Source organism: Barbus barbus, assembly GCF_936440315.1.
Source record: "Barbus barbus genome assembly, chromosome: 7".
NCBI lineage: Eukaryota > Metazoa > Chordata > Actinopteri > Cypriniformes > Cyprinidae > Barbus > Barbus barbus.
Genome location: NC_136735.1, coordinates 29089409 through 29114344, shown reverse-complemented (window position 1 = coordinate 29114344; position 24936 = coordinate 29089409). Strand labels below are relative to the sequence as shown.

The following is a 24936-nucleotide window of genomic DNA, read 5'->3' as shown; positions in this document are numbered from 1 at the left end:
GTTAGGTATTATTTTTTTCCAGAGTTTTTCAGGGTTAGAGCTAAACTCTGCAGGAACACCGGCCCTCCAGGATCAACATTCCCCAGCCCTGATCTAAACTCCCCAGGGCTGTGGCCCTCCAGGAACTGAGTTTGACACCCCTGCACTAAACCAATAGGAAATTTGCACCGGGAACCCGTAATGAACTGTAGTCTACTGGGAACCCATGGTTAGCTGTACATCTATGCCCCAGCATAATTTACATCTAAAAAAAAAATTATAAAATAAACATTAGGCATTTATCTTGACAAAAGAAAAACAAGTTATTAAAAGGAATAGTTCATTCCACATAAATCAGTCGAGCAATCAATCTGTCATTATTTACTTGCCTGCAATTCATACCAAACCTCTACGACTTTTGACTTATTTATTGTTTGTTTGTTTGGCCATACAATTAAAGTCAATGGTCACCAAAACTCCTTAAAATAACTTATTTTGTGTTCCTCAGAAGAATGAAAGTCGTGCCATTTTGGGACGACATGGTGGTGAGTAAATGACAATCTTTTGGTTAACTATCCCTTTAACTTTGAGAAAAAAAAAGGGTTGGAAAACCCTTAGAAATCTTAGAAAACGATAAACTTGAAAACGATAAACTTAGAAAACGATAAACTTGCAACACAATTGCCTTCACCTTTCACACACACCGGTCTTTGCTGAATCAATTAAGCGTTACTGCGCCTTTAAGAAACCTGTTCGACGATGAGATTTAGCAGTGCGCATGCTCAGGAAGTCGGTAATGGTGACGCGAAACAGTTGAGAGCATTAGCGCGTCTTCAAGAAAACAAAAGCCTCTCAAAAACAGACTACGGATATGAAGCGCGGTTTTTGAGAGGTGTCGGAGTTTCTCTGGACAGAGAAAGAATACACACACAGTCCGCGATGATGGCAGAATGCGATCCCACCGACGGCGAGCCGGAGAAAGGCGGCGGAGATTTAAGGTTCACACCGGAGACGAACTTTCTCGCGTCGGAGGTGCCCGCGGTGTTATTTGGGAAGACCCGGCCGGCGCCGTCGCTAGGACTCTCGCTGAACCCCGGGGCAGCGGTCCGGATCTCGAACTCGACGGAGAGCCTGTTGACGGAGCTGGAAGCGGACGGGTCCGGGGAAGAGACGCTACTGTTACCGGGACCTGCCGGAAATCTCTCACCTCGTGCTGGAAGAGAGAAAAGGACGCGGAGGAACAGACACAGCTCATCATCTGATAATCTAGCATCTCCAGGTGAGATGTATATGAGCTGGATATAATCTGATCAACACATATTCAGATTAAACTGGCTCAAAGTATGTGTCACACTTCAACACCTCTTTGTTTTGCTTCCCTAACAATGCGTATTTGTTGCATTATAATATTACAGGTTTGCAAATGACATGGTTTTTATCATTATTTTTTTTAACAATCAACACAATTCACAGTTATTAATTAAACCAGTAAAACGGCCGACCACGCCTTTATTTAAATATAGCCACTCCCCCTCTTAAATGAAAGAACGCACTAGGGACCAGTCTGCATTAGTTTCCATAGCAACCACGCGTGTTCTGTTTCTTTTGCGCGCGGTGTTCCAAAAAACAGCTAACATGCCTGGGGGAACTTTGAAAGGAATTAAAAACATTTTTCAGAGAAAGGAGATGTTTTGCCTCCTGTCTTACACCTATATAACAAGTTTTCATGCAAAATACTATGCAAAAACTCTTAATATTCTAAATTCACTCCCACACATCTTGCTCTGTGCTGTTGCTCCATCTGCTTTATCTCAGAACATGGTCCGTTATGCAACCATTTCCATAGTTCAGCTTACATGCTCTTTGAACCCGGGGGCTCACGTGTACAGGTGACACCACAGCAGCTGCTGGGATATTTACTCAACCCCTGATATTCATGCTTGGCTGTTTCTGTGTTATTCATGTGGTTTAGTCCTTCCAGGTACATCATCTGTACTAACAAGATTACATGCGCAGCTGTGGGCTGTATTGATGCAATAAAGTTTTCTTGCATATTAATAACAGGTTCATTTGAATGCAGATGAGCAGAGAGACACTGGCTTCTGTTTTATCTCTAAGATCCACATTTAAGCCTTCAGTGAAGGAAAATTAAGTGCTAGAGTCTCTCACCGTTGCATTGCCTAGTTAAAATTATGATATCTTTGCATCACTGTGATGTGCTTTTGTTTTATTGGCATAATTGTCTCCACAAAGCATGCAAATAGTATATTTAACTATTAAATTTAAATTCCGCCTCCTTGCTGAAATTAGACCATATGATTGGTGAGATCCAAAGAAGGTCACATTACACTTGAAAATTTCAAACCTGTCCTTGAGGACCCCCTGCCCTGCACATTTTGTAGGTTTCATCATCTAACACACCTGATTCCACTCATCAGTTCATTAGTAGAGACTGCAAGAACTAAACTGGGTGTGTCTGATTGAGGAGATGTGCAGGGCAGGGGGTCCTCCAGGACCGGTTTGGAAACCACTGTTGTAGGCTACATCTGAGTGTTCCGGCTTATCAAAACATGTAGAATGGGGAATCTGTTTTTGTATTTGTTGTGAGTGGCTCTCCACTCTGACCTAAAATTAAACTTTTAAAGGGTGTTGTGCAGTCAGCTGGTCATTATCACAAAATTAACTCAACATGGTCAGACAATTACCAGGTCTTGTATCACCAAGGTTTTTATTTTTGCGCAATTTGCTGTAACATGGAAGTGGATTGGATGTGGAAGTATGAATACTCCTGTTAAGAAATTAAAAGAAAAGGGTTTTTAATTGTCAAATGTCTCCTGTGAGCCTAAGATATCCAGATATCTGCGTCTGCAGTTATTTATTCATTTCAATAGATGAGACTCAAGACTGCTTCTACTTTATTTCGTGCGTGAGAACGATGTCTTGCAGTGTGTTTGCAAAAGCAGTTTGTTCAACTATAGCTATATTGAATGAATTGGGGTAGAATAAGTTTGTCATAATTAAACATTGTAGCTAAGATGGTCTTTAAAAATCATGCCATTTATGATAACTGATTTATGAGATCTGGGTCAGTGACAAAGGGCTTGGCAAGATGAGAAGTTCAAAAATATTTTAACTTGTTTTAAAAGCATGCATCAGGTATTTTAAAATGTACACGTGTGTTTGTTGATTTTATGTAGTTAAAAATAAGTTAAGACTGAATGTACATGAACATGTCAAATGGTGTAACCGCCAAAGAATGAGAAATATTAAATGTTTTATCCATCTAGATGGTGTGTAAGCTTACTCGTAGAAATAAATACTTCATTTTAAAATCGCACAAATAGATTTTATTAGTTATCTCTAAATGTAAATTTGAATGGGTTTGTGCAATACTTGGCAGGAAATATGCTGAAAACATTATTTTCTAAATCTTTGACAAATTATGTAAAAAAAAAACACATTATACTAAACTAGATTACATTTTATTCCACATTAATTTAACTGTATATAACTATATTTTTATGAAAAATACTGGTTACGCCAATTGACACAAACCAGTTACACCACCTGACCATGTTGCTTCTACACCCAAAGGCCATTGTTTGATGAAGAAATTGACACTGAAAATCAAGCATGACTGTCAACAAGTTCAGCTCAGTGTTTTTTCTTTCAGTGCTACAAAAAAAATCTGCTAACACAAAATTATAGTGATGAACAGTGAACGCTTGTCTCGTATTGTAACTTCGTATTGTAATGTGGCATATCTTATTAATTATAAAATGTCAAATTTTAATGAATTGTATTTTTCGTATTCATCACTATCTGGTAAGACCCGCGGAGGTGGCTTGTGTGTGTGTGTGTGTATATCAACAGACTGGTGTAACAATGCTGCGATATTATCATCGCTGGTGGAGTTTGTTTGTGAAGTGTCGACCGTTCTATCTGCCGCAGGAGTTCACGGCCATTGTTATCGTCGCAGTTTACATTCCCCCGTGTGCAAACGCTAAGGACGCGCTTCATGAACTGTATAGCGCCATCAGTGAACAACAAACAAATAACCCCGACGGCTTTTTCATCATAGCCGCTGACTTCAACCATGCAAACTTAAAGACAGTTTTGCCAAAGTTCTACCAACATATGAACTTTGCAACAAGGGAAACAACACACTGGACTTTGTTTACACGACAGTAAAGAACGCTTATAAGGCTATACCCCGCCCCCACCTCGGGTACTTGGATCACATCTGTTATGCTAATCCCAGCATACAGACCACTTCTCAAACTTGCCAAACTGGTTAAACTCATCACAATTTGGCCAAATGATGCTACCTCAACACTACAGGACTGCTTTCAGTGCACCGACTGGAACATGTTTAAAGAGGCAGCCACCTACAACAACCACACAGACCTGCATGAGTACACTGAAACTGTGACTGCTTGCATCAAAAAGTGCACTGATGTTGTGACGACCATCACCACACGTGCAAACCAGAAGCCATGGATGACAGCAGAGGTTCGTGGGCTGCTAAAGACCAGAGATGAAGCATTCAGATCAGGAGATAAAGCAGCCCTCAAAACCGCAAGAGCCAATCTGTCCTGTGGCATTAAAAATGCAAAACTGTCATATGCTCCAAAAATCAACAATCAGTTCACAGACAGCAGAGACACACGGAGCCTGTGGCAAGCCATTCAGACAATCACTGACTACAAGCCCCCGCCACAGGCCTTTGATGAAGACTCATCCCTCCCCGATGCACTCAACCACTTTTATTCACGGTTTGAAATGCAGAATGAAAAAATGCAATAATGCAATTTCCTCCACCTGGCTCTTACCCACCTAGAAAATAAAGACTCCTATGTTAGAATGTTGTTCATTGACTTCAGCTCGGTATTCAACACAATCCCACAACAGCTCATAAATAAACTAAACCTGCTGGGCCTTAACAATTCCCTTTGTAATTGGATCCTGGACTTTCTAACCGGAAGACCTCAGTCAGTCCGTGTCGGCCACAACACCTCTAGCACTACCACACTGAGCACAGGTGCCCCACAAGGCTGTGTGCTCAGCGCGCTGCTGTTCACGCTGACTAGGGCTGAACGATATATCGTTATCGTATCTATATCTAGATATGAACTTTCAAGATATTACTATCGAAAAAAGCAACGATATAGACGATATAGATTTCCCCTCTCCGCGCTCGCCCCGCCCTGCATACAACTCTGGCAGTCACACAAGGAACATCAGTTTTACGAGTGCCCTTGAATGCACCGCTAAAGACAGCGCGCACACACTACAGAGACAGCGGAGAAATTAAAAAGAAAGAAAATGAGTGCGGGAGATAATGCGGCCGGTGGTAGTGCAGAATCTGACTTGGTGCCAAAACATAAATCATCTTCCATTATTTGGAGGTATTTTGGATTCAGAAAAGACGATGTAAACCAGAGTGACGTGTTGTGCAGGTCGTGCTTAACAAAAATTGCGACTAAGCAAGGTAGCACAACAAACATGTTTAACCACCTGAAACAACACCATCGCGTGCTGCATGAAGAGTGCATGACAATGAGAGAAACACCGGGGACTTCTCAGTCATCCCAAAATAAGCCAAAGCAAAGTTTGATTGCTGACGCGTTCAGTAATCCATAATGGCCCTTTCACACAGGACGCGGCATGCGCTGCGCCTGCCGCTGGGTTCAGCGCAGCCCTTCAGATACAAGGTGATTTGCGCTATGCTCGCCAGAGCGAAGTAGGCGGAGTTTTCAAAATTTTTAGGGGGAGTACTATACGTCTAGTCATTGGATTGTTGTTCCACCTTTCGGTCAGCAGCAAAACATGTATCTGTCCCGTGCTAAGAAGCGAGCGATAGCAGTAGCCCTGCTAGTAATAAGAAGAGAGCAGCAAGAAAGAAGAGGCTGTGGGTGCATGAAACCCTGAGGTCCCTATACGACCGCAAACTTGTATGGTATAGCTCTGGAAATTCAGACACACAGAGAATCAGCTGTTCATCCATTTTGAGTTCGGTGCTTGTTTGGATGCCCCGTTTCTATTGGCCGCGCGGGGAAACGTCACAGAGCGCAGCGGCAAAAGTTGAACTATTTTGAACTTTGACCGCGGCGCGCGCGCAAGCTCGCCGCTGGTGCGCTCCGCTGCGCGTGCGCTTTGGTCGGCGCAGCAACTAACGCCGGTTTCAGAAACCGGCGTAACCGCCCTCGCGCAGCGCAAGCCATTGAAATGAATGGGTTTCATAGCGCAGCGCATGCCGCGTCCTGTGTGAAAGGGCCTACGAGTCGACGTCCACCAGTGAGTTCTTAAAAATAAAACTACACTTTCCAAAATTTTTTGTATTATGATGTTTGATTTTTCTGAGAAATGCTTGGTTATGACCTTATTCTGTCTATTGTATTTAGTTAATTAGCTATTAATTTGTTCGTATGTGGGCATGCTAAAAATTGAAAACAAAAAAGTAAGAAGGGTTATTACTTTCTGCACCGAGTGCTGATGCAACATCCTCCCATGCTTTTTCCTTCGCCTGCAAGTCTTTATATAGTAAATTATGAGGATCATAAATAACTGTATGTTTCTCAACCTCCACGATTAGACGAGTGTCGTCCATGATTGTCTTCTTTGCATTAGCACTAGTACCGTCATCATGATGTCAACATGACACCTGTTCTTACGGCAACTTACTATATAGTTATAACACATAGGCTAACATAATTAATACAATTAACCAGTGACTTAAGCAGAAATAACAGTATAAATTATTTAAACTAATTTCAGTGATTAGAGCAAAAACTTTATTTTATTTAGTTTTTTGTAATATAGGCCTATAGTATTATTATTATTTTTTTTTTACTGAAGTTTATACTCTATTTACAACATAGATGTCATTAATTTACATTCTGGGGAACAATTTCACTTTATCGTGTGTATTTTGTCCATAATCAATGCTTTGTCACTTTAATTGAGCGTAAGCAGCACAGCAAAAATAGACTCTGCGCCGAAACGATCGCGGCACTGCCGCTCCTGCTCTGCTCCTGCTACGCGCAGCCGCGCCGCTCCTGCGTGCTGTGAACGCTCTCATCCGTTAACATGGGCGCCGAAAAAAATGCGCGCTGCTTACGCCCTGCTTACGCTTGCAGTGTGAAACCGGCGTAACCGCCCTCGCGCAGCGCAAGCCATTGAAATGAATGGGTTTCATAGCGCAGCGCAGCGCATGCCGCGTCCTGTGTGAAAGGGCCTACGAGTCGACGTCCACCAGTGAGTTCTTAAAAATAAAACTACACTTTCCAAATTTTTTTGTATTATGATGTTTTTATTTTTCTGAGAAATGCTTGGTTTTCACCGAACCCGTAGTCGTATCGTATCGATATCGAGATATCTGGCATGAAAATCGAGATATGAAATTTTGTCCATATCGTTCAGCCCTAACGCTGACCCACGACTGCACTGCCAAGTTCAGCTCCAACCACATCAAGTTTGCTGATGTCACAACAGTGGTAGGTCTCATCAGCAACAACGATGAAACGCACTACAGAGAGGAAGTTGTACAGCTGGCTGAATGGTGTGGCACTAACAATCTGTCCCTCAATGTGGGGAAGACAAAGGAGGTTGTGATGGACTTCAGGAGAAACTCCGTTGACCACCCCCCACTGACCATCGACTGTGGAGTCAGCAGCACTAAATTCCTGGGGGTGCACATCACAGAGGATCTCACCTGGACCACCAACACCATGTCCCTCTCCAAAAAGGCACAACAGCGCCTACACTTTCTCCGCCGGCTGAAAAGAGCAAGTCTCCCTCCACCCATCCTCACCACATTCTACAGAGGAACCATTGAGAGTGTGCTGACCAGCTGCATCACGGTCTGGTACGGGAACTGCAGTGCTGCTGACCGCAAGACCCTCCATCATCGGTGCCCCTCTCCTCTCCATCCTGGACATTTTCCTTACACAATGCTCCAACAAAACCAACAGCATCGTGAAGGACTCCACCCATCCCTCCCACAGTCTCTTCCAGCTCCTAGCATCAGGAAGACGGTACCGGAGCATCAGAGCCCGCTCCGCCAGACTGCTCAACAGCTTTTTCCCCCAGGCTGTGAGAGCCCTGAACTCAAACCACCCCATCCCCCATGCAAACCCCTACCTCCTGAAACATGGACTAGGGATGCATCGATCCGATACTCGGGATCGGTATCGGCTCCGATACGGTCATTTTCTGCAGATCGGGTATCGGTCAGGCGAGACCGATCCAAATCCGATATTGTACTATTGTGTTATTGTTAAGCCCCACGAAAGCACAAAAACATTAGAAAGCACCATAAAGTTTTTGTGCACTATATTTCAAGTGTTCTGAAGCTGTTCCATAGTTTAATCTGAGGTACAGATGAATATTTAAGTCTTTAAATTCAAGTTCAGGTAAACTCTTCTCTCCGCCGCGGCTGTCTGTCATCCTCCATTCAGCAATCAAACTGCGTGTCGCGTTCGGTTACTACAGTCAAACTCTCTTCAAGAGCGCACAGTTACTGAGATTTAAAACTGTTAAAAGAAAAGGATTAATAAACGTACGCACAAATTTAATACACTACGCATCAATATCTCTTCCCTTTGTACTTTGAACGTTTCTATGCGGACTCAGAGCGCTGCGCGCTGTGACTCAGTGTCGCTTGAAGCGCATCATTCTGCGCACACGGGATGCGCATAGCGCTTTCTGCTGCTCTATATTGGAGTCTTACTTATTATAATACTTTTGCGCAATGAACTATTATTAACAGTCTCTCTTGTTCTGTCTTATCTATCATATGTTGCTGCCTTCATTACTAACTATATATTTAAAAGAAATGTCTTTTTAATTTTATAGTAGCCTTAATAGGGGTGTGCGATATGACGATTTTTGATCGTGGACGAGAATGTCTCCGATCTGCTTTTGAAGAAATATCGTAGTATCGTGCTACAGCACACATTGTCAAATACAGTTCTGGCGCCTCCGTCTCTATATACTGTACAACACGACATACAGCAGTAGAGTTACTCTGACAGGACACTGCACTTATTCGCGATAGCAAAAGTACATTATTTGCACAAGCCTTGCTGGTTAAATGTTTCATTCACGCGCTGGTCTGACGTGCGCTTTTTCTGAGCACATACACCTGAAGCACGCGCACTAAAACTATATATATCTCCGCATAGCGATTTACATTACTTGCACATTGCCCCCACCGTAATTTATTTATTTTTATTTTTTTTGTACAAAAGTATAAATTTAGTTCAATTTGACGACGGACGCTAAAATGATAAACTGAAAGCTTTTGCTCCATAAAGCAGTAGCAACAGGAGTCAGATTTCACGGTTATGTGAATGGAGAAAGAAGAGATGAGGAGGAAGGCAGAGGATTTGGTGTCAAAGAAAAAAAGCAAAAACACGTATTTGACTTTGTTTAATGTAAGTGAGTGTTTCTTAGTTTGTTTTTCATTAAAGGGGTCATATGATGCGATTTCAAGATTTCCTTTCTCTTTGGAGCGTTACAAGCTATTCGTGCATGGATGAAATCCCTAAAGTTGCAAAGACTGAAGTCTCAAACCCAAAGAGATATTCTTTATAAAAGTTAAGACTCGTCCACGCCCCCCTAAAACGGCTCATTCAAACACGCCCCCATTTTTTTTTCGTCACAATGTGGAAATATTTGCGTAATGCCCAAATGCCCAAATGTTCACGCAAAGAAAGGAGTGGTTACCGTAACCGCAGTTAGTGTTGATGCAGCCATGACAGGGAGACGCTGTTTCTGTGCGAAAGCAAAGAAACACGCGGTACACTTTATTTGGCCTTCTGAAAGTAGATGCAATTAGGAATCATTGGTTAAGATTTGTTTACAACACGACAGCACAACCCAAATGTTTGAATTTGTGCAACGACAGTTTCGTGAACCTAGTTGAGTACGAGGCTGGCTATGCACGAAGGCTATTTCTTAAAATAAAAAGGGTCAATTTCCGGCTTTGCTATGACAATCTGATGCTTCTGAATCAGCGACTGTAAGTTTTTGTTATTAGTTCAAGTATTTGCTATTGACTGTTCAAATGCGGAGTTTTGAGCGTAATGCACCGTGTGTGTGTGTGAGGGGAACAGGGTCACGGGAGTGTACAGCCCGTCAGAAATCGTCTTAACCATGGCTTGTGTACTGCAAATACATACGAGCATCATCACTGTGTCTCTCATGTGACTCGTTCGGGCTTGAACTGATAAAACTAGCTTGAAAGCTGAAGCTCGCGACTATGGTTAGGGGTGTTACATTTCCGACGTGTGCTTGTGGTGTTCGCCAATCACAATGCACTGGGTCAGTTGGCCAATCAGAGCAGACTGCACTTGTTGGAAGGCGGGGCTTTGTAGAAAACCCACTCGTTTGGGATTTGCGGGGCATAGAGGAACTACAGTAATGTACAGTATTTGAAAAATGTGTTTTTTGAACATTTAAAACGTCAACATTGTTACACTAAATGCACAAAATAATGATCTTTAAAATAGCATCATATGACCCCTTTGAATTTCCCCCTTAAAGAATGTTTCTAGTTCGTTATAATTTAAAGATCTTTAATAGGGTTACAACACAGGCATATATCGGGCCCCTCATGTGACATACTTGCAAAGTTTTTAATAGTCAGTATGTTGTGGACCCATCAAAGTGTTAGAAGATATTAAGCAGACAGTCTACTAATACTCTAATGACTGCTAGTTGACATGTAGTTGCAAAGTTACTTACTGTTAGTAGAATGTCTAAAGTGGACTATCGAAACAATTACCAAAAAAAATAAAAAATTGGATATTGTTGCCACAAAATAAGAATTAGTTCATTTAAATTTAATTGTGGCCATGAATTAAGAATTTGCTTAATTTCTTAATTTGTGGCCACTATATATTTTTGTCTGTCATGTGCAGGGCTCCGTACATCACCCATCTTATATTAAACAGGGCTTCTATTAACCAAAATAAGTGTTTTTGTCATTGTACTATTTTATTGTTTTTCATTAAGAATAATGAATCAACCATTCTTAAGCATTCATATGTTTAAAGAAAGTGAAAAAAGTAAAGATCTAATGTTAAATATTATTTTTATATATATATATATTTTTTTTTTTTTTTTTTTTTTGTTGTTTTTTAGCACTCCAGAAATGCCCAGTGCTCTTTTAATTTGTTTCTGAAGGCTAGTTGGCAGACAGAGCAAAAGTGTTTGACTAAAACGCATTCTCACTAGTGATTCAGCTTTGAAGCTTGGATTTCTAGGAGAAGGTTCAATTTTGTTCCAAATAAAAATGGCCTTGAGCATGAATTTCTTTTAATAATTTCCATCAGAGTGAAAATCATTCCCCATACGTTCTGCTGTATGGGCTTTTGAGATGAGGGGATTTATTTGCATATAAATGCAGACATGCAAGAGAATATTTGCCGCACTGTACATTTGAATCACTTTGTGTGCATATAGGTAATAGCAGTGGAGAATTCAACCATTTCCCAGAAGACCCAGAGTTTGCCGAAATTATCCAGAGGGCTGAGCAGGCCTTAGAAAATGGTGTCTTTCCCGAACGCATCTCACAAGGATCCAGTGGAAGCTACTTTGTCAAGGATCCCAAAGGAGTACGTGTATTTGATTGTTAAATGTTGAAATCGATCCTGAAATAATCGGTTTTAAGTCATAACAGAAAACACAAACTAATGGGATAAAAAAAACTAAACGTAGAACTTCTTGGTGCTTAGTAGGTTTAGTGAGTATTCAAGCACCTCAAGTTATTGTGCAGTTTGTACACAACATCATGCTGAGCAGTGTTTACCATAGGATAATATATGCATGATCGCCTCTCTCCTGTGAGCTAAACGAATACATTTATTCATGAATGTTAATGTGGAATCGGTTTGGATTCATTCTCTCAAAAAACATTTCCTTTTACGATATAATTCATAGTAGTTATTTTCAAATCTATTGGTGTTAAATTAGATTTTTCTTGATGCCTGTATCTTTCCTTTAGAAAATCATTGGGGTATTTAAACCAAAATCCGAGGAGCCTTACGGTCACTTAAACCCTAAATGGACCAAATATTTCCATAAAGTCTGCTGCCCGTGCTGTTTTGGCCGTGGTTGCCTCATTCCTAACCAGGGCTACCTCTCTGAGGCAGCTGCCTCACTCGTTGACCAAAAACTGGGCTTGGGGATTGTACCCAAAACTAAGGTGAGGATGGGTGTAATAGAAGTATTTAAATCTACTTTAAGAAATAGCTTTGCTCTTGGAATTAAGAACCAAACCTTTCGCCCCTTGTTTGCAGGTTGTGAATTTGGCCAGCGAGACTTTTCACTATAGTGCAATTGACCGAGCCAAATCCCGTGGTAAGAAATATGCACTGGAGAAAGTCCCCAAAGTTGGACGACGGTTTCACAGAGTTGGTCTTCCTCCAAAGGTAACGAAACCTCTCTAAAATGATCCCAATTCATCTACTCGCCCTCGTTTTGTTTCAAACCTCTATTACAAGGAAATATTTTGCCAGTGTTCACGCTGCTCTTTTCCATACAGTTAAAGCATGAATTGACACAAATCTAGGTTTTCCTGAATCCATATGATTGCTTGGTGTCATTATTTGCTGAAAATGTTGAGTCTGTAGCTCTAAATTCTTATTTGCACTTTTTTGTTATAGATATTACACCGGTCTTGTCACGTCAATTTAATTGAGAGCAGCAGAGAGCAAGACTTCCAAAAAAAATCATGATTTGTTGTTTTCTTATGTGTAGGTGGGCTCTTTTCAGTTGTTTGTGGAGGGCTATCATGAAGCAGACTACTGGCTAAGAAAGTCTGAGGCTGAACCTCTTCCAGAGAACATGAGGAAGCAGCTTCAGTCTCAGTTTGAGAGGCTGGTGGTGCTGGATTACGTCATCAGAAACACAGGTACCTAATGCTGGTCTTCAAGTTCTTTTTTTTTGTTCAATCCATTGTTCAACTTATTCCCTTAACAAGCTTCACCATGGTAACTATGTTCATCTAATCTCAGATTTTTTACTTGCAGGGTTATTTTTACTAAATTTGCTATGCTGTAAAGTAACTTCAGTTTTGGTCACCACTGTGGAGGGGAAAAAAAAAAAAAGAGCTTTTTACGTTTATTTTTATATGGGTATTAGTTTTTGGATTTTATTACTATGGTGTTTTGAGGAGAACCGTGGTTGCCAGTTTTTTTTTTTTTTTTTTGTACTTTATTTTTTTCAAGAAACCATGGGGTCTCTTGTTCTCACTCTTGTTGAGCTGTATCTCATCTCTTTTCAGGCAGACTTTTTCATTATCTTTCTTCATTTCCACTTTCTGCCTCCGGCCCCATACACACGTGCCAGGTCTTTCAACGTAACATGTTATGACCATATAAAAGAGATGCTAATTGTTTACAGAGCCTTTGAAAAGGAAATCTGATAACTCTTTTGGCTTCTTCAGACAGAGGGAATGATAACTGGTTGATCAAGTATGAGAAGCCGGGCGATGGAGAGCTGACAGAGAAGGTGAGCTGAGGGATATTTATAGAGCCCCTTTGTTTGCAGTGCTGGGCAGCTCAAAGAAAATACCATGACTGAGAACCATGTGCAAATGCAGCAGTATCATAGTCATTTTGCATAAAAAAAAAAATGAATATGTATTTTTTTAGGGGCATGGCATGTCTTGGTCAACAGTTCCTCCCATATGCACAGTAAAGCTCTTTAAACATCACACCACGTCAAACATAAGACCAATTCAGTATTGCAAAAGCATTTCTATTGGCTCAAGTTGCTGCAGGGGTTATATTATGGATGTAATGATGATTGCTTCCCAGTCACAAATGCTGAGTTTCTTTTCCACATGTCTGTCCACAGGAATCTGAATGGACTGACCCAAAAGACTCGGCCATACAGATTGCAGCTATAGATAATGGTTTGGCCTTCCCTTTCAAACACCCTGATGAGTGGAGAGCATGTAAGGATTTTTATTTTTTATTTTTTTCCCAAATATTCTTTGATTGGACAGAACAGCATTAATTTGAAAGTCATAGTTAATCAATATAATGTGTCCTTGCTGAATAAAAGTATTTCTTCCAAAAAATGCTTTTTACTAGTAGTGTATACATGACCATACTTAACAGGTGAAATTTTTATTTTTTTTAATCTTGGCGCATCTAGATCCGTTCCACTGGGCATGGTTGCCTCAGGCCAAAGTGGTCTTTTCCCAAGAGACAAGAGAGCTTGTGCTCTCGCGCATTTCTGACATGAACTTTGTACAGGACCTCTGTGAGGACCTTTATGAGATGTTCAAGGTACTTTTTAACAGTGCTGTACTTGTATGCTCACCATTCAGTGCAATGCATTACTTGTTATTAAAGTGTTGATTTGGCTGTAGTTTATTTTGAGACTTAGCTTCTTGGACAGGGGTTTAGCATGCTGTCAGTTTCTGTTAGCAAGCTGGAGTTTAGCATGCTGTCAGCACACTAAACCCCTTAAAGAAGTTGCGTCTCTATATTCCTCCCATTTCAAGTGGCTCTGCTAAAAACGTTAAAGCTTAATTTATAAAACCAAGCAAAAGATGCATTACTAACTGACCTCTCTAAGTGACCTGACCCCACTAAATCTGTTTTCTATTATGTCTGTATAATCTTTCTCACTGGTTTGCAGTGAAGTCGTTTAATCATTTATGCATTAATTTGCAAGAATCTCTGTACGGATGACTATCTTTTTAATATTCAATGACTTTTCATGTTAACAACTCTGATTTCAGACGGATAAAGGGTTTGACACAACCATGTTTGAGAAACAGATGTCTGTTATGAGAGGACAGGTAAGTTTTATGCTTTGAGATGATTTTACATAGTGCATTCTCGGCTGTTCCACAAACGGTGTGATTTTTCTCACATGCTTCATTCTCACTAAATACTGGAGCTCTTCATTATGAAAAATTCACAGCTAACGTATATTAATACACCCAGCCGGGATGCTATTTTCAGCCTATCACAGCTGAGACTTAGACCTGAATTTAGACCTCAGGTTTGCAATGCCAAGGAAAATTATTGTGCCTCTGAAATTATGTATATTTAAAAAAAAAAAAAAAAAAAAAACTCTCCAACATACTATTCACTACTGTTCAAAAGTTTGGGGTCATTTCAGTTATTTTTTTTTTTAATCCATTATTAATTCAAAATACACTTAAAAACAGTACAATAATACATTGTATGGGTCAAAAATATCGATTTTTCTTTTGCCAAAAATCATTAGGATGTTAAGTAAAGATCATGAATATCTTCCATGAAGATATTTTGTAAATTTCCTACTGTAAATATCAAGACTTAATTTTTGATCAGTAATATGCATTGCTAAGGACTTAATTTAGACAACTTTACAGGCTTTTTTTTTTTTTTTTATTAAAAAAACTGATTCAAATTAGAAGCAAATTAATGAATCAATTAGAAGTAGACTTCATCAGGAAGCAGTTGTTTTAAGAGCTGCATAAAGCCTCTACTGCATGTAAAATCATATTTGCCTGTTCTTATCAAATAGATCTTAAACCTGACCCAGGCTTTGAAGGATGGGAAGAGCCCTATACAGTTAGTGCAGATGCCTCGTGTGGTGGTGGAGAGGAGCCGTGGAGGAGGCCAGGGTCGTGTGGTCCAACTGGGAAATGCATTTACCCAGACCTTTCACTGCAAGAGACCCTTTTTCACATCCTGGTAAAAGAGCCACACAGAGAGGACGAAGACAAGAATCGATGAGGGTCCTATACGAGAGACACTGGATAACGATTTTTCTGAAAAAGACTTCCTGGGTGAATGTAGCAAAGGGAGAGACTTTAAAAAAAGCTTGGAGGTCTGATGCAGAGGATCCAAGGCCTTTTATTTTCCTGAGCCTTTTCCAAGAATTCTCCTCTTCAGCTTGCTATGGCTGTCAAGTTGGAATGTCAAAAGGGAATCGTTCATTGAAGATGACGTTTTGTGGCGACAGCCTTTCTCAACTGCCAATTATTTTAGAAGTATAACTGTAGATATTATAAATGAAGAATGATGCATAGAACTTAATTTAAACTTGAAAAATGCTTGAATGTAACTTTGCAAGTTTACATTTTACACTTTTCCTGAGGACATTTCAACACCAAGAAATACTGGTGACCGTGGTATTTAATATGATGAATGTATTTGCGGATTATGTAACAGGATGCTGCCAACAGTGTATACGTTGTTAAAGTTGGGTGCTTTGTAGCCCCTAGGAAAAGTATAATTGCAAAAGGTTTTTTTCTCACACAATCCTGTGTATGCATCTTGGACTTTGTATTTCAGCTGAGAAATTGTTCATGTAGAGCTGTATATTTAAAATGAAGTAAACAGAAATAAATAAAGCTTTGGGATTGGTAAAAATAGATGTAGTGTATATTATATTAAACCCTTTATTTATTTATCTGTATATTTATTTACTTATTTTGTCCTATGTATAATGTTTCCTGGGCTTTTGAGGCTAGTCTGGAACCAGTTTTTGCCTAGAGCTGCTATTTATGTCGTGACAACGCTGAGACTTATTTTTTTATTTTATTTTTTAAATGTCGGAAAAATGTAATTTAACAAATTACAAAATGTATTAAGTTACTTCCTCCTTCCTTAATTATCCTGTCACTCGAGAGCGCAAAAATCATGTGGTCATTTGAGGCAATTGTATTGGCTGTAAATGTTTGAGGTTCTTTAGTTTTTGTCTGTCATTGTGTTGCCACCCTGTGGGCACCTTAGTAATTACACTGAACACGTTCATCATGCCTATGGAAAAAAGTGTTCTAGGACAAGACCTTTTGTTGTTTTTTGTTTTTTAATAGTCGGGAACAACCACGTTTAGGACAAAAACACTGAAAACTTTACAAAGTAACTGATGTGAAATATGCAGAGTATTTGCTTCTACTGTGTGTTTGTTTAGAAGCTGCATGTTTTCAGAGGGATCTATAGGTGGCAGTGTTCACTCTCAAACGAGCAGCACTTACTCACGGCCTGAGAAGAACATCAATGAGCACATCCTGGATGACGTTTTTCCACTGGTTTATCTCCAATGTCAAAACAAGCCTGAGAAGTTGATTAATCGCCCATTGCCGCTGGACTGAGAGAAACAAGTACGTCATTTGCTGTTCAGCCATGTTTTTTTAAACACCGAAATAATGTTTTGATGTCTGTCAGATAACCGAATCGCACATTAGGCTGTTTGTGTGACTAAAATTGCTTAGTATAATTTAGTCACCGGCGCAAGTGATTGAAGGTCTATTTCTGACAGTCTATTTTTTTTTTTTACAATTCCCTTCAAGTATATAATCCATACAGGAATAAGTAAATAAATGAAAGAAACGAAAAATTTACTATGAGACTAAAACACCACGAATATGCAAAACAACGGTATTGCCAATGCATTATATCCAAATGCTTATGTAGAGACTGTATATAAATAATTGCTGATGTTATTTAAGGAATAACATGTCTCCTGGCCATTTTTGGGCCATTACTCAAAAATAAATATTTATTTCTGGCAACAGTAATTGTAGTTACACTAGGCTACTAGTTATATTTCTTTTCTTTAACGCCCCACATACGCTGCATATCTTCCCCATAAAATTATTTACTAACACTATTTCTGCCTCATAATTTTAACAAAATCCACATCGGATCAAGTGTTGTATTAATCTAATTCTCATGTGTAGCTTGAAGCTAGTTGTAACTATAATTTGTTACCCATATAAAATTATAGTCCATGATGCATTTTATCAAAATAAATCACACGTTCATAAGAAAATGTTTCATTTTCTAAAAAGATTTTTATACAATTTATATCTGAATGAGAGGGATGTGGGTGGACAAGCCATGCAAGGCCAGAGTAAAGTAATGGCACAATTACACATCAGTGTTCAGATCTTTTTCTTTTTCCTGACAAAATCAAAGAAATTGCAGTATTTCCATATTCCAAGCTGACCTGCTGCACTGGTGACTTCATGTGCCTGTGCAAGTCATGAAAAACAAATAGTTATTGGGTTGCTGGACTTCAACTCAGTAGGGGTTGAGTCATCAAACGTAACAAGCTGTTTTATGGATGGTAACTAATATTATTACTGAAATCTTATTAGTAATTAGTTACACTACTAGTTGCAAAACGTAGCTACTGTAACTACTGTAGTTACTAGTAAAAACAATTACTGCTCGACACTGCTCCTGGCCCACCTGCTGTCCTCATTAAGCATATCAAATGTACTGACAAGAATAAATGACACATTCGATAATTTATTGATATTCTATTTGTCATATATTTGGGACATTTAATGAATGTCATAAAATCCATACCACTCTTTCTTGTTTTCCCCGATTTTGTCCTTCATAGTTTTCTTGTCAGAGACCGCTGACAATTGTTGTGGCCCTAAACTGCAAATGCGCACAATCTGAAAGAATTTGTTGCCCTGTTTTCCCTCGTACACAAGCGCTATCATTTATCAATGTGGGAACTCTCCTTCAGCTCATTCTCAGAAGTGAGAGGGAAAACTCTGGAATGTTCTTCTTTCGCTCCCTCTCTCGTACTTCCACCCAAACTTTATTTCTCACACGTATCTTATCAGTTCCCAGAAAAGCTCTAGAACTGTATTTATTTATTTTCTGTTGAGTTTGGTTCGTAGCTTTGTGTAGTTTTATAAAATGTAAATAATTTTGTCTATGAAAAATAACATACTACAAGCCTACAAACAAAAAGCTAAAGCGTATTATGCATTTTAATAAAATTAAGTTATAGTAATAGTTGTTTAGGTATGTCAGTTATCAGTTTTTTATAATTGTCAAGTTGCATTAAAAATCAAATGATCAATTAATCACAAAATACTAAAACATCTGCAAGATTTTGACAATGTTGTGGCCATTAGAAAGAAAGTTATTTTTCAGTTCACTACATTTAAATTATTCATAATTTGCAATGTTTTTTTATTTTTATGATAGTCAATAAGTTCAATCAATTGTCAATTGAACAATTTTTTTTTAAAATACCGTACATGTGTGGGATTTCTTTTTTTTTTTTTTTTTTTTTTGCTAATATAACGATCATTTAGTTTAATAATGGTAATTAATTTACAGTTCACTGTTTTATTACAAGCTTAATCGGCTATTAAAAATGTAAGTGCTGAACACAACTATATACAGAAATGTGGGTAACACTTTAGTAGAGGGACCAATTCTCACTATTAACTAGTTGCTTATTACCATGCCTATTATTAACATATTGGCTGTTTTTTAAATCTGTATGAGCAAGTTTTTTTAAGTATGAGCATATTCTACATCCCTAATTCTACCCAATGCTTAAACTTAACTACCTTACTATTAATAATAATAACTATTAATAAGCAAAAAATTAGGAGTTTATTTGGGCAAAAGTCGTAGTTAATGGTTTGTTAATGGCGAGAATTGGATCTTAAAGTGACAAAAATTTGTTAACAATTACATTATGAATGAAAACTGTTCACTTAAAAACCCTAGATAAGGTAAACAGAAAAACATAACAGATGGAAGCTGTTTTAATACATTTAATAGTGCATTCTGACCACGATTAATCTGTACAGAAATAACATTAATAATAAAAAAGATAAACAACTTTCTCCTTTCTGTAACTTAGTGTAACATTTACAATAAAATAAGATACATACAAAAACACGATATGAGTGATATAAATACAGAGAGGTTTAAATTAACTGTCATTGTCATGCATTATTCTCAGTTTGGCAGCATATGTTTAATTTACAAACATTTATGATACACTGCCATGGACAGGCACGTAAGTAGCAATAACTCGAGGACCGACAATCATAAAGCACCTCAATAAGAGTACTGGACTCACGTCAGAAAGAAATCTGTTTGGTGATCGCAGCGCTCCTACTCGGATGATGTGACCGCAGGCCTGGCTATAGTTAAGTGTAAATGCAAGCTTTGTTACTATTTTAGACTTTGACTTCATTTCTGGTTAACACTGACAAACAAACGCATATAATTTCCCCTCATACATTCTCTACCATCCTCTGACAAAATTGTTGCCTTGATAGCCTTTATAATCAAACCTGAATATCCAACCCAAAATAAAAAGCTTTTCCTATCCTTTCAGTATTTGCCCAGGGCTCAAGATGTTAAATGGCCGAGACCATGGAGCTCAAATGAATTTTATTGGGCTGCAGCACTGACCAATCACAGGCCTCAGGGTGAGTAAACTGTATCATGTTCTTCTTTGGAGTACTGTGTTGAATCCTGGGATTAGTTTGCTGTGTATAATTGGTCCACATTGTATTGGTCTCCGCTTTGGTTTTGGTGCTGTTGCAAACCTGTGTTCTGTTTAAGTGTCTACATGCACTAGTCTTTTCCTCTATCACACATTTCCTGTCTTCCTTTCAAAGGTGTGCCAGCCACCACCTTCCGTCTTGTCTATAGACAAACATGTCTGTCCATCCATTCATCCAATGAAAGCACTGTACACAGCTTTGCAGACTTTTGCGTAACTATGTAGCAGCGACGCACACAGAAATAGGTATAAACACTATATCGCAGTGGGTGCCAGTGCATGGAATATGTCTCATTTGTCAATAACACACACACATACACATCAGACACACTATACATAGACTCACTTCCACAGTCATTCAGAAATACACATATATACTTGCTTCCCAGAAGCAAAACACCTCCCGTTTCATGTAGTCACCCTATGACATGATCAGTAACAAGGTCAAACTTTGTGACGTTAGTGATGATGATGTCATAGCAGCAGGAACGCCCATTTCCAGTCTTTCAGGCTTGTCATTTAATGGCCATCAAAATGGCAAGAACTTTGACCTATGTAGCTTGTTGATTTCGGCACAGTGGTCCATCCGTATCACATAAGGGCTCAGATCGTATGTTAAGGGAGTTTAAAATCATTATCATTATCATCTTCCTCTCTAACATCAGTTTGTCGAGAGGTGAAATGAAACATCAACTGTGTGTTTATTTGTCCAGGCAGGTAAAGGAGTCTCGAATCCGCACCACTTCTGCAGCACACAGGTGACCATACAGCTTACTGTACCATTCAGGGCAACGACCCCTAAAAATAAAAGAGAAAAATATATGTGAACCATGAAGTCATTTGTATGCCATTGTATTCAATTAAAATATCTGAATTAAATATACTTTAAAAATAAAATAATTTATTAGTTATACAAAATTATATGAATTATTTTTATTGTATAATTAACTTATTGTAATTTATTTTAAATTATAAATAAATATTTAAATCTCAAAATAATCAAATATTTAACTGTAAGTGTGTACTGTTTATATTTATGTATATATAAATACAAACATGATGCAAGTATATAAGAATATATATATGTGTGTGTATGTGTTTATATATAATATAAAATATAATAATATAAATATACAAATGTATATACATGTAAATATTTTCAAAATATATACTGTATGTGTGTATTTATATATACATAATAATCACAGTACAAATATATACATAAGTAATTATTTTTATTTTTAAAGTAAATAAATAAAATAAATATAAATAGGAATATGCATATTTTATTAGCAATTATAATTATAGTAAAAATAATTGATTATTAATTCTACTTTGCCATATTATTTTATTTAAATTAAATTCAAACATTAGATAAACATTTAAATATAGAATGCATTTGTTCTGAAGAGACTGAAATTCCCGTGCAACTCTTACCTGCAGTCTATTCTCGAAATGTGCGTGAGTCGGCTCTTGTTGGGTCCGCAGGGTTCGATGTAATAGCGAGAGGTCAGAACATTAGCACGGACACCAAGAACCGCTGCACTTTCGTGATCCACTGACACACACACCAAAGCACACACTCCCTTGGGCAAGTCTGTCACCCATGACCTGAAACACAACACAAAAACATTCTTAGGATTTTTATAAACATAAAAGAAATCTTCCACATTTTCAATGTAAAGTACAATTGTAAGAGATTTTAAAACTTTAAGAAGACTGAGTGTTTGTAATCACCTGAGCACCACATGGTCTCTTGGTGGATGGGGCGGCATTGAGTTCTTGACGTACTGATAGACTTCCATGTTATGTTCCAGTGTCTCCACGATTCTGCATTCTAACAGATCCTCGTCCCAGCGTTCCTGTTCCCGTAGAATCCGCTGCAGTATGTCCTCAGCTGACGCAGGCACGTCCACGCACACTTTCCACTGCCGCAGAGACGACCCATCCTGAACCTATAATGAAAGAACAGAACTCTATGGTCACTAACAGTTCCAGCACAATAATCTTGTTACTTTTGTTCATGTGGCAGGATATTACTTAATGGTAGGGGTGTCCAATCCTGTTCCTGGAGAGTTTAGCTCCAACCTGCCTCAACACATTTACCAGGAAGTTTCTAAGTAATCCTAAAGACCTTAATTAACTTTCAAATGTGTTTAATTGAGCTAAATTCTGTTGGATAGTGGTATTCCAAGAGCAAGATTGGACAGCCCTAACTTTATGGGCCCATGAAACACTGTCCAAGGATAAGAGAACTGGGCTGAGTGAACACAAGTGTGTTTTGGTCAATGTGAAGTGCTATAACAACCGGCAAACTGATGTCATTGTGGGCTCTAAGCCAAAACAGAGCTGGGAAAAGATACTTTCACATGAATAAAAAGTGATGTAAGGAAAAAAAAGACAGCTTTTTCCATTAGGCACAAGCAAGAAAATGAGCGAAGGAAGAGAGCGTGAACATGAAATGGAAATATGAGAAACAGTGTCCAAGTGACTTGAATAGGGCGTGTATTTATAGAGTTTCCTTACCTTTTTATATGCAAGGTCAGCGTTTTCAGGAGTTGAGCAGCTGTCGTAACCCTTGAATTTGTCCTTGGTTTCTTTAAGCAGGGCATCAATACTGTCTTTCAGAAGACTTTGGTAGCTACAAGAACCACAGTCTTCCACCAGCACCTCCATACGCATAGGACTCAAGCCCTGCTCCACATAAGAGTTCCTACAGCGTGACATTTCCTCTGGGATCTGAAACACAAAGAAGATATAAATCAAAATAAGCAATCTTTTTTTTATGATAGCCAGGCTGGTAGGGCAGCAAAACCATAATGTTAAAGGGTTAGTTCACCCAAGAATAAAAATTCTGTCATTGATTACTCAACCTCATGTCGTTCCAAACCTGTAAGACCTCTGTTCATCTTCAGAACGCAAATTAAGATATTTTAGATTAAATCCAAGAGCTTTCTGACTCTGTAATGCCAGCTATGCAACTATCACGTAAAAATACACTGTAAAAAAAAAAAACGTTCCGGTAAATTTACGGTAAAACAACGGCAGTTGTGGTTGCCAGAATTTTACCGTAAAAAATAGGGGAGCAACGTTTTAAGTTTTACGGTTTTAACTTAAATTTACAGTTAAATACCATAATTTAATTAACTGATATAATATTAATATACCAACCTATTGAAGTACTGAAATCTGTTTTGTACCTTTGTAATACACTGACAGCCACCAATAGCAGGTGGTGATGAGAAAGTCACATGATGAAACCAAAACCTATCCCAAGCAGCTTTTTAATATTAACATATATAGAAGGTGCACAGTGTCATATACACACACACGTGCGCACACACACACACACACGCACAAAACACCATCATGGTAACACACATGAAACTGAAATAATGCAATAATCATTAATTTAACAATATTAGGTGTAACATACAACCCTAATGTGCAAAACTGATAAGAAAAAAAACTATCAAATTTGAAATGTAACGCAGGGAATTCTAGGATTGTCAATTTACGGTTATTCGCTGTAAATTATACGTTCTTTTTCACTTCCAAAAATGGTATACTACCGTAAAATTACATGTAATGGCCAATACGTTTTTCACCGTATATAGTAGGGGAACTTACCGTTATCCATTTAACAGGTTTTTACTGTAGAATTTTTACAGTCTTTTTTACGTGTAATTTTATAAGGCTACTTGTATACCTTTTTGTTTGCAAACAAAACAAAACAAAAAATATTAGAAGAACTAGAATTAGATTTTTGTTTTCATATATATATATATATATATATATATATATATTTATTTCTATTTCTAATATATTTATCACATGGACTCATTTATCAATGTCCTTACTACCTTTCTGGGCCTTGAACGTGGTAGTTGCGTTGCTGTCTATGCAGGGTCAGAAAAAAACTCAGATTTCATCAAAAATATGCTACTTTGTATTGTGAAGATGAAAGATAGTCTTACAGGTTTGGAACGACATGAGGGTGATCAATTAATGACAGCATTTTCATCTTTGGGTGAACTTTTCCTTTAACCAGCAAATCTAAGGGTATGTTTACATGTTAACAATGTACTAAAAACAGGAATGTTTTTCCTTTTTTTTGTGCTGTGATTCAAGTATGCGCACATGCCGGCCAAATATTATACGCATGTGCACAAGATCAATGTTTTCACTAATTCATGTTTATGTAGTTTACACGCAGACGTAATCTTGCATTTTGAAACCTGTTTGCGTTTTCAGGCCCCCAAAATGCCATTGTCATATAAATGAATGGCCAAACGCATAAAGTGTTCCATTTTTAGTTTAAAGCGGTGTAGTGTAAATGATGATCTTTATGATGAAAAATCTTACTAGTTAAGAAAACAGCAAACCAACATCCCATTTAGGGTCCAGCTTACAAAAGACAAGAGACACAAGCTAGTCTTTTCAGCAGGGACGCATTAGAGAACAAAATTAATTAAAAGCCAAACTCATGACTAGTTCATAACATGCAAATTAACATCAGCATTAGTTTCCCCTATGGGCGCGACCAACAAAATGAACATTGTAAGCTCAGTATTACATTACTCAAACGACAAGTCATGATTATATTGTTGTAGTATACTAGTTTTTTAACTCTCAAAATCTTAAAAATCCAGGTGACTT

At 38.4% G+C, this 24936-nt stretch overlaps 2 protein-coding genes across 4 annotated transcripts in view; one reads left to right on the top strand and one right to left on the bottom strand.

The window, feature by feature from the left end:
- The first annotated feature begins 778 nt into the window (after positions 1 to 778).
- LOC306872091 (phosphatidylinositol 4-kinase type 2-beta-like) lies at positions 779 to 16363 on the top strand. Its single transcript, XM_079420472.1, has 10 exons — positions 779 to 1258; positions 11449 to 11600; positions 11990 to 12190; positions 12285 to 12416; positions 12745 to 12898; positions 13433 to 13497; positions 13846 to 13945; positions 14149 to 14282; positions 14741 to 14800; positions 15517 to 16363. Exons 1-10 carry the CDS (start codon positions 919 to 921, stop codon positions 15688 to 15690), a joined length of 1512 nt encoding a protein of 503 aa, XP_079276598.1. The 5' UTR covers positions 779 to 918; the 3' UTR covers positions 15691 to 16363.
- Positions 16364 to 19509: 3146 nt separating this feature from the next.
- Positions 19510 to 24936, bottom strand: part of LOC306873309 (rho GTPase-activating protein 7-like) — a 117592-nt gene continuing 112165 nt past the window's right edge. For all 3 annotated transcript variants that reach the window (XM_079422506.1, XM_079422507.1, XM_079422508.1), the window contains 4 exons: positions 22804 to 23016; positions 22015 to 22232; positions 21715 to 21888; positions 19510 to 21075 (listed from right to left, as the gene is read on the bottom strand). In XM_079422506.1, coding sequence (XP_079278632.1) covers positions 20979 to 21075; positions 21715 to 21888; positions 22015 to 22232; positions 22804 to 23016 — 702 coding nt within the window. In that variant the 3' untranslated portion in view covers positions 19510 to 20978. The remainder of the gene's footprint in view (positions 21076 to 21714; positions 21889 to 22014; positions 22233 to 22803; positions 23017 to 24936) is intronic.

What these genes read in the sequence shown, in the direction of transcription:
- LOC306872091 (XM_079420472.1), top strand. Translation starts at nt 919, where the DNA reads ATGATGGCAGAATGCGATCCCACCGACGGCGAGCCGGAGAAAGGCGGC. An exon ending in GAGTTGGTCTTCCTCCAAAG is followed by an intron (nt 12,417 to 12,744) that starts GTAACGAAACCT and finishes TCTTATGTGTAG; the next exon opens with GTGGGCTCTTTTCAGTTGTT. An exon ending in CCCTGATGAGTGGAGAGCAT is followed by an intron (nt 13,946 to 14,148) that starts GTAAGGATTTTT and finishes TGGCGCATCTAG; the next exon opens with ATCCGTTCCACTGGGCATGG.